The 10,724-nt window shown below is 41.2% G+C and overlaps 1 protein-coding gene across 1 annotated transcript; it reads left to right on the top strand.

The window, feature by feature from the left end:
• Positions 1-247: 247 nt before the first annotated feature.
• On the top strand, positions 248-6,303 carry LOC306850727 (neuronal pentraxin-1-like). The gene is made up of 5 exons (XM_079386556.1): positions 248-771; positions 1,378-1,585; positions 3,083-3,327; positions 3,518-3,697; positions 5,036-6,303. Exons 1-5 carry the CDS (start codon positions 331-333, stop codon positions 5,255-5,257), a joined length of 1,296 nt encoding a protein of 431 aa, XP_079242682.1. The 5' UTR covers positions 248-330; the 3' UTR covers positions 5,258-6,303.
• The last annotated feature ends 4,421 nt before the right edge of the window (positions 6,304-10,724 follow it).

Raw genomic sequence — 10,724 nt, 5'->3', positions numbered from 1 at the left:
ATTATACAAGAATTCAACATTTTATCCCTCCGCAAAGACGGAAATCTCCCAATGATTGTGTGGAATTAATTGAGCTTTAGAAAAATGAAAATCCGTCCGCTGGGGTCAAAACTAGTTTTATTGACTTACTGGATTTTTTTTTCCTGTTTTAATATCCAGGGGCGGGAGATCATGATCAGGCGCGTGATGCAGCTCACCGCCGCAGACGCGCTTGCTATATAAAGCCCGAGCGCACCACAACCAGATTACAACCAGCACAAGCTGTCAGACAGAGAGAAGGAGCGCTGCTGAAATCACTTGTCCAGAAGACTCTTCAGAAACAAACACGCCATGGAGGCTGGAGCGAGAGGGATGCACTGGAAACTTTTGATACTTTCTTGTCTTTTGGCGGACGGGATGAGCCAGGACTTTGGACAGACCCAGTTCATTTGCACGTCCGTGCCCAAGGATATGGACATATGCGCCGCTACACTGCAGAACAGCGTGCCTGGGGAGGATCTCAAGAGCACTGTCATGCAACTGAGAGAGACGGTGCTGCAGCAGAAGGAAACAATCATGAACCAGAAGGAAACCATCAGGGAACTGACCTCCAAGCTGACGAGGTGCGAAAGTCAGAGCGCGCCCGAGCCCGGAGACGCGAGGGTCGGCGGCCGACGGAAGGAAATGGGCAGCAAGAACACAATGGGAGATGTGTCGAGGGGTCCGACAGACACACTGGCTCAACTCTCACGGACTTTACAGTCACTTAAGCAGAGGCTGGAGAACCTGGAGGTATGTTTGTTCTCCTGGAGCGGTTTCTTCCATGTCGAGCACGGTGGATTTATTTGAGAAGGCATTCAGATTGAACTGTGTCGCGATTGTCGCAACTTTATTTTTTTATTTTTACATCAGATAACTGTATCGTAAATCGGTGCTAAATGTTTGCGCACAATTCTCTTTTAAAAGACGCATTAGCCTACACGAGACTAGACAGAAAATGTAGATTAAAATACAATAAATAAATAATAAAATAACTATACTATTGATTTGGCCGCTCTTAAATACTGAACGTTTGGCTTATTTTTAATGTAAACTATTTTCTGTTAATGAGCACCATCATAACGCATTCTTATGAATGTAATGCAAATGTAACAAACAAACAAACAATTAACCAATAAACACATCTGGACTTTTTAAAAATTTTATTTTAGTGAGGTATTAAATAATATTTGACTAAATAGTGATATGCAACTTAAATTGTTTGGATATGGAATATATTTCACTCCTAGCAGCAGTGTACCTGTTTAAGGTTCTTAAACAGTGACCGTGGCGTATTTATTCTAAACTTAAATCAAACATGTCTCTCACAAATATATGTTCACATTTTTTGTTTCGTAGCAATTTAGCCGGAATAACAACTCCGTCCAGGCGAACAGCTTGAAGGATCTTCTGCAGACCAAAATCGACGACCTGGAGAAGCAGGTCCTGTCCCGTGTGAACGGTTTGGAGGAAGGAAAGCCCGGGATGCGCAACGAGAGCGAGCAGCGCGGACGCGTCGAGTCCACTCTCACCTCACTGCACCAGAGAATAACCGATCTAGAGAAAGGTAACTATTCGAGTTTCTGCTCCACCTATCATGTACATGTCATGTAGATGTATCGGGCGTTTTCCTGACCTGCTTTTCTACATGGAAAATATTCTTGGAGATGCCAGCCTGGATAATAAATAGCCGTTGTAGTGTCGCGCTGGTGTGTCGCAGGAGAGGAGGGGGTCCACAGAGCTGCATTGCTTTGCATATCCAATTCCACCCAACTAGCTTTATAGCATCATTTACAGGTAGTTTTTGCAAGCTCGTGAGTTTTGTGAATTTTCATCCACGTGAATCACGTTTTTCTCAGACATTAAAATGCATAATATCCCACAGCCTTGTACAATCTAAAATGCATTAATACTATAAGGATACTATAACTATAACTCCCCATATTTTCATCCCAAAGAAATAAGATATGTTGCAGAATGTCTGTGCTGAGCTTTTCCATCCAAATAGATACATATGACAATTTACATTGTCAAGCTCCAAAAATGCACAAAAAATTGTCTCATTCACTGGACTCCCACTCATTTGAAGCCATGTTATAAATATGTGTGATGAAGGCATCGAACTTTAAGAAATTTGCAGAAAATCATCTGTAGGTCACAAAAACTGATATGCTTTCAATGATTAATTGATCAAAGCAATAAAAAATGGTAAATGAAAGTATAGAACTAATATGAAACGTAATGCATTTGAAATAAGGCAAGGTCAGATCGATCTGCAACGGAAGAGTGCATGACCCAAGTTCTCAAAAGCATGAGAGCATTAAGTGCTTCCAGGAAGTTAATGAGCATATAGTTTCATGTGGCGAGCTGCTATGTCAGCTTGAAAAATTGCTTGCGCTATTTAATGCTATTTAGAAAGGGTTTGCCCTAGTACATACTGTAAATTCCATGTTATTCTTATTTTTATCTGTAAATGTTATAAATTCAGAGTCGTGTTCCTACAGGTCAACCAGACAGAATTTATATATATATATATATATATATATATATATATATATATATATGTGTGTGTGTGTGTGTGTGTGTGTGTGTATGTATGTATACATACACACAAATGTCTTCCATGGAAGAGAGAATATTGTGTGGGTTTGGAATAACTTGAGGGTTAGTAAACTATATGACAGAATTGAATTTTTTTTTTAAACTATTTCTCTACCTCAGTAATGATGCCCATTGATTGCGGCTTTTACTCCTTATTACTTGTTACGAGCATCAAACACAAGAGTAGAAATAAATGAGATGAGGGAGGCTCCCAGGTGGGATGACAGCACTAGAGTGCTTGTCTTTCTCCAGGCAAAAATAACTAAATAAATCAATAAATGCTTTTTTATTCCCTGGAAAAATATTATAAACAGACATGATGCCTTATTTTTTTCTTTCATTGTGGACAGCAATATAAAAGTTACTGAGAATTATGTTTCGAGATTTTGTATACTGTGTATATTTGATGGAATTAGATGACTAATTATTTAAATGTATTCATGTATTTATTTTTTAAAAACAGGCCAAAAGGAAAACAGACCACTGGATAAATTTCAGCTGACGTTCCCTCTGAGGACCAACTACATGTATGCTAAAGTCAAGAAGAGCCTGCCAGAGATGTACGCCTTCACCGTGTGCATGTGGCTCAAATCCAATGCCTCTCCAGGAGTGGGGACGCCTTTCTCTTATGCAGTCCCGGGACAGGCCAATGAACTGGTTCTTATTGAGTGGGGAAATAACCCAATGGAAATGCTCATCAATGATAAGGTACATTCATGCTGTATAAGCACTGACCTGAACAATATTGAGAAAAATATTAATTGTCATTTGGGAAATTTAGGGATGCATGTTTTTTCGTAACATTTAAATGAATAATTTCCTTTGTATTGCTATAATTAAAGGATACGGAGAGTCAGATCTTTAGGTTTCTTCTGGTTTTTGCCCTCTTTTGATGTAGGTTGCTAAGCTGCCTTTCCTGATCAATGATGGGAAATGGCATCACATTTGTGTCACATGGACAACTCGAGACGGAGTCTGGGAAGCTTATCAGGATGGTGTAATGAGGGGAAATGGGGACAGTCTGGCCCCTTACCATCCAATCAAACCACAAGGGGTATTGATTCTGGGACAAGAGCAGGTATGCATCCTCTGTTTAACCTTAATTCACTCATCAGCATGGCAAAGTGTGGCGTGGTAGTTCAAGATGTTACTCAAGGATGATTTAAAGATGAGTGAAGAATACACAATGGATCTGTTCCAAAACATAGTGAGCTGCCCACGTAGCTGTATTTTAAGACATTGTAGGCTTTTTCTCAGGCAAAAGCTGGACCAAAAGTTAGGAAGCTTAACTGCTGCTTTGTAAAACACCTACTTTTGACTAAATTGAATGGCAGCAATGCATGTATCTTTTTTCAGATAAGGCAATAAGGCATAATGCATTGCAGATAGGGTTGTGCGGCATTGCCAAAAAATGGTATCACGATATTTTCGATAACGATTATTATCAACATTGTGCTGGCACATTGGCTGGTTTAAATATGACACTAAAACCACCAGTAGGTGGCGGCAAGTCTCTGTCTTAATAAGTGATTCACTGAATCATTCATTCAAACAATTCATTCAAAACAGCTGATTCATTTATAAACAAAGCAAGCAACTGTCTTAACAACTGGAACATTGACTCAAATGATTCATTCAAAAACAGATTCATTCAGCAATGAAACACTGTAGTGTTGCTCTGAGATGCACAAATGTCCTGCTTCAGCTTTGTTTGGAATGATTTTCATTACCGAAACAAAAAAACAAACAAACAAAAAAATCAATATTGTATCTAAAATGAAACTCACTCAATATATCACTAAATAACTTCTTGTTTGTTGAAGTATTTTATAAAATTAATGTCACATTTGCGTCACATTCACATGCCGATATTTGGGAAAACGGCACTCTTGCTTGTGTGATATTACTAAACTAGCCTATATAATAGAAGAAGTTTAACATGTAGGCAAAAAAGTTCCAATGTCTAATTGTCAAAAGTGTAGTAATGTATGAAGCACAGCTCACACAGAAGTCACTTTCTGACTAAACAACATTCTGTTGATCTGTGAGGGAAAATCATTTGCCCTGATCTGAAAAATCTGATCAAGTGGATTCCTTACACCCACGAAACATCGCAGAACAATGGCAATGTCACCGCACCTTTAGATGGCAACTAAAGGTTTATTAACAGAGCCAATTATAAGAAGATATCACTGAAAAGAGTCCATTCTGAAACACTCTATAAAACGACCAGTAGATAAGAATTTGGCCCATTTGAAATGCAGAGACCTTCAAAGACGCCTGTAGGGATGAAAGGCACATATGAATCATTTATGGGCAGATTAGCTTCAAAGGTTAACAGGGACCAATCATATGTCTTTGAAGGCATTCAGCGTTTATTTTATCAGCATCTCAAATAAATGTTATCCACCTGCAGGATACTCTCGGTGGAGGGTTTGATGCCACTCAAGCGTTTGTCGGTGACATGGCAAATTTCAACATCTGGGACCGAAAGCTGTCCGTGGGAGAGATTTATAACCTGGCCACATGCAGCAGCAAAGCACAAGTGGGGAACGTCTTCTCTTGGTTGGAAACCAGCATTGAGGTCTACGGAGGAGCTTCGAAGTGGACATTTGAGGCCTGTCGCCAACTGAACTAAAAGAGCTCAGAAATCTCCCAGCCAATGAGAGATATGAGTTTCCAGGTGTCTGTTACCAAATCATTCATCCTTAAAGAACATTTTCAATCAAGAAAAAGCATAGACATCAAAGTCAACTGGAATTTTCTAGATATTTCAATATTTCTTGTCTCTTATCACTTAAAACAATCACGTTTTTGTCATTTATTTCTGGATCTTGAAGGCATATGCTGATGTTGGTCTTAGCTTGAAGGCACCGTGGTTCTGCTCTTCTCTGGTTGTCTGTTGGGCAAGCAACGCCTTACCGGAAAACTACTTAACGCGATACGGCTCAGACTTCCATCTTTATAGCCTGGATCATTTGACCCCTTCCTTCGAACAGGAAGCCATATAGTCTCGCAGTAGATTTCTGAACCACTTAGGTTACTTTTCCCCATCAGGATTATTAGATAGATCTACCCACTGCCTGGGATACTCACTGTGAACTTTGGATGTAGAATGTAAAACAAACAAAGCTGAGTGTGTTCTTTTCTTTTTAATCATGCTTTTGTTCTGTCTTATCACCTCATGCTTCAAGCATTTTTGTTTGTTCTTTTTTTGTTGGTGTGTCTGTGTATGTGTATGTGTGTGTGTGTGGGTTTGTAAAAATAACTTGATAATTGCCAACATATTTCAAGCCTGGGTGCCTTGGGCTGTTGAAAAGATCAGATCTCGACACATTTGTCATTATTTGCAGTGTACTTCTATTTATCTCTTTCTTTCCTTGTGTAACTACTGCTAAGTTATGTTGATTACACCTCGTAACGGTTCAAACGGTTTGCGAGAATAAGCTGATAATTCAAAGTTGTTTTAATCGTGGCGTGTTCGGCAGGTGTTTGTATTTTTCAAGGAATGTTACGTGTACAGAAAAACAGCATGAACATCTAAATGCTGCAACAGCATCAAAGAAAAACTGCTTTTATTAGCTCATTTCGGGTTGAGATTTTATACTGTATTGTTATATGCTAAAAGCATGGCAGCACTGAAAGATGAAAAAGGTTTAAATTTTGTAATAAAATTGTTATATCAAAAATAGCAAGTGTGATAGTGCCTTTAAATGATTTATTTGCAATGAACAAATGCATGTTTTGTACAAATGTGTACAGGTAAAACATTCTGGGGAAAGCACACTACTGTTCAAAAGTTTTGGTTTAGTAAGATATATTTTTAAATAAATATATTATTTTATTCAGAAATAATGCATTAAATTGATCAAAAGTGACAGTAAAACTTTTTTTTTTAACCAAAATTATATTTTAAATAAATGCTATTCTGATAATTTTATACTCATCAAAGCATAAAATATTATTGATAATAATAATAAATGTTTGTTGTGCAGCAAATCAACATGTTGGAATGATTTCTGAAGGATCATGTGACACTGAAGACTGGAGTAATGATACTGAAAATTCAACTTTGCCATCCCAGAATAAATTACATTTTAAATTATATTCAAATACAAAATGGTTATTTAAATTGTAAAAATATTTTACAATATTACTAATTTTATTTTATTTTTGATCAAATACAGTCGAGATCAAAATAAGAGAACAACCTACAATTTCCTAAATATTGAGGTCACTGCTTAGTCCTATTTGAAGTTATCCTCACGGGAGTAAAAGCACAGTTTTTTAAGCATATCTCATGAGTTAAATCTATTCTGAAGCACATTATAAAAAACTGTAATGAGATATCTGAAAAATAACACTGATCAAAATCAGAGAACACTTTCAGATCCCTCCCAGCTATTAGTGTTACTCTGGCACCTCATGCTAATTTCCATAATTATCTAACAAACTCTATTTAACTGGCAACCTAACTTTTCAGTTTTCACTGACTTTGCAAGATGATTAGCCGTTCTAAAGTGACCGAAACCCTCCGACAGCAGGTTGTCCAGATGAAGGCCAATAGCAGCCATAGCAAGAGAAGTTGGTAATTCCAAATCTGTGATTTCTAGAATGCTACATCTTTACAATGTCACTAACTCATTAAAGTCTGGTCATCCACAAAAGCAACCTGGTCTCATGGCATGAACCTACCTGGGGGCATTTTTTAGAGTGGCGCTAAAACTTGGGTTCAATACGTATACCCTAGCACGTTTTTATTATGCTGCTTCAGGTACGTATTGCAGCGGTTCAGAATTCAGATATCCGGGGACTATCACCAAAAATGTTATGCTCTCTTGTTGGAAATATGCCCTACACCAAAACCAACCCTAAACCTACCCGATAGTGTTGACAAATGCAAAACTGATATAAAAACACATTTGTTGATGCAACCATGCTATTTTAACTTCCTTATATGCAGATTTTAACTGTTTTGTTGAACTGTAGTTACACGGGATTCGCCCCGGAGCTCCTCACCTTTCAAAGTACATCTCCATACTCTGTGAGCTACTGTACTGAACAAACCTACCGTCTATGAAAACCCATAGATATGAAGCTGGATATGTGTGATACCAATGTTCAAAAGCATCAATATTCAAATTTCCCAGCATATTCATTTTAGGTAACATTTTATTTTAGTGTCTCTTAACTAGTTGCTTATTAGCATGCTTATTACTAGATTATTAGCCATGTATTAGTAGTAATTAAGCACATATTAATGCCTTATTCTACATGACCTTTGTCTACATCCCTAATCCTACCCAATACCTAAACTTAACAACTAACTTACTAACTATTGATAAGTAGCAAATGAGGAATTTATTGAGGGAAAAGTTGTAGTTAAGAGTGAATAATTGTTCCCAATTCTAAAGTGTTACCTAATATTATTTTGAAGTCATAACATGATATTCTTCAAGTAATTGTGAGAAAACTACGTTTTATTAATCGAAACTCTGTAAATTTGTGTCAAAAGGAATAAAAGGCGTTGGAGTTTTGCCTCTAGTGTTCATTTCTTTTGGAAACTGCAGCGATATATACTTATTGGTACGCATTTCGTGTCTCGCTAAAAAGTGCCCTACGTTTATGACATGAGACCAGGTTGCACAAAAGACAAATGCGCGAAAGGACTGGATAATGGGGACAATGGGCAATCGGTTCAGCACTGCAGCTGGAATTGCTTACCAGTTCAGCACTGAACAGGGCAAACTTCTCATAAGGCTAACCTTGGAGTATTTTGTGTGTGGAGAGAAGAACTGGTCCAAAGTTCAATTCCATGATGAAAGCAAATTTACTTTATTTGGGTCCAATAGTAAACATTATGTTCGGTGTCAAGCTGGGGAAAAAAAGTAGTATACTTCAAGTTTATTTTATTATGTACAGTATACTTAAGTAAAGTTCATATATGTTAAGTATACTTTATGTAGTAAGTATACAAATATCAGTGTACTAGTAGTATACTTGTAAGTGTACTATTTCAATACTCATTGGGACCAAACTGGCCCACTTTCTAGTATATAAAAGTACACTTTAAGTATAACAGTAGTAAACTTTGAGTACACAGCTAGTTTACAAAGTGTTTAGCTTGCACTGCAACTATACTAAAAGTGAACTTATATGTATACTGATAGTTTACTAATTAAATACGTGTAGTAGTATTTTTAGTACACTTTGAAGTATAGTCTCAGTAAACGTCTCAGGTTACGTATGTAACCATGGTTCCCTGAAGGGAACGAGACGCTGCGTCGAAACGCATATGGGAACGCCTTCAGCATGACCAGGCTCTGAATATGATGTGTAATCAGTCAAACAAGGGCAAGGCGTCACGGGCGGGGTGACGTCACGACCAGGAAGCATATAAGCACGTGCGACGGAGCTGGCTTCAGCTTCAAGTCATGAAGCAAGCGCTGGCAGGGATGCCGGAAGTGTGGCAACGCGACGCAGCGTCTCGTTCCCTTCAGGGAACCATGGTTACATACGTAACCTGAGACGTTCCCTTCCAGGAACTTCGAGCTGCGTCGAAACGCATATGGGAACGAGATACCAACGCCGCCAGACTGACAAGTCCCTGCCTGGTGTCAGGACGAAAGGACAGAGGAGCCAGGAGTGGCTCGGATGTCGAGGTCATAGAACCTAACGAAAGTCAGGGGCGTGGACCACCCAGCTGCGTTGCAGATGTCCTGCATGGAACACCTGCCCAGAAGGCCTTGGAGGCCGCCACACCTCGGGTTGAGTGCGCTCTGACTCCCACCGGTGGGGGGAGCTCAGAGGCCTCGTATGCCAAAGCCATGGCACCCACAATCCACCTACTAAGAGGAGGGCTTCGTAGCAGGAAGACCCCTCTTAGGCGGACCATAGCACACGGGCAGCTGGTCCGACTTTCTCCACAGGGAGGACCTGTGGATGTATGCGTCTAGTGCTCGCACTGGACACATACGGTTGTGCTTCTCCTGGTCTGGCTCCCCGAAGGGAGGAGGACAGAAGGCCTGCAGTACGACCGGCTGTGGAACGACCGATGGGACCTTCGGAACATACCCCACGCGGGGGTAGAGGAATACTTTCGCCGAACCGGGCGCAAAGTGAATAGAGGCCGTAGTCAGGGCCTGAAGGTCACTCACCCTCCTCAGAGAGGTGATAGCCAATAAGAAAACGGTCTTGATAGTGAGGAGTCTCTCAGTTATCTCCTGAATGGGCTCGAAAGGTGCATTGCACAGAGCCTCCAGAACCACAGCCAGATCCCACGTAGGGTGATCGTACGGGAGGCCTCAGCGCACCGCGGAGGAAACGTGTAACCAGGGGGTGTCTACCCACTGACTGGCCACCGGTAAGGGCGTGGTATGACGAAATAGCTGCCACGTAGACCTTAACAGTGTAATGGGTTACCCCTGCGGAGAAACGGGCCTGCAGGAACTCCAGTACTGCACCAACGGGGCAGTTGACTGGGTCGAGCTGGTGGTCCCCGCACCAAGAAGTGAAGAGCCTCCACTTCAAGGCGTACAGTTTCCTCGTAGAGGGAGCTCTGGATTGGAGGATGGTCTCGACAACCTCGGTTGACAGACCGGAAGCTATGAGCTGTGCCCCCTCAGGGGTCACACCAACAGCTTCCATCACTCCGGGCGAGGGTGCACCTCGGTGCCCCCGGCCTGTGAGAGGAGGTCCCTCCTGACGGGCACTTCCCACGGAGTGCCGTTCGAGGAGAGATATCAGGTCCGAGAACCATACTCGGCCCGGCCAGAACGGTGCTACTAACAGTAGACTGACCTCGTCCCGGCGCACTCTCGCCAGAACTCCAGGGAGCAGAGCGATCGGGGGGAAGGCGTACAGACGGAGCCTCGGCCACGTCTGTACCATAGCGTCCAGTCCCGGAGGAGCTGGAGGAACCAGAGGGGACATTGCGCTGACTCTCGAGTGGCGAAGAGGTCCACCTGTGCCTGGCCAAAAACCTTCCATATCTGCTTCACCCCTCAGGGTCAGCCTCACAGCTCTCAGTGATAGGAGCTTGCCCTGGGACCACACAAGGATCTGGTGTGCCAGCTTATACAAGGGGCGCGACCACAGACCTCCTT

Source organism: Barbus barbus (genome assembly GCF_936440315.1).
Source record: "Barbus barbus genome assembly, chromosome: 3".
Lineage (NCBI taxonomy): Eukaryota > Metazoa > Chordata > Actinopteri > Cypriniformes > Cyprinidae > Barbus > Barbus barbus.
This window is presented reverse-complemented; position numbering and strand designations above follow the sequence as displayed.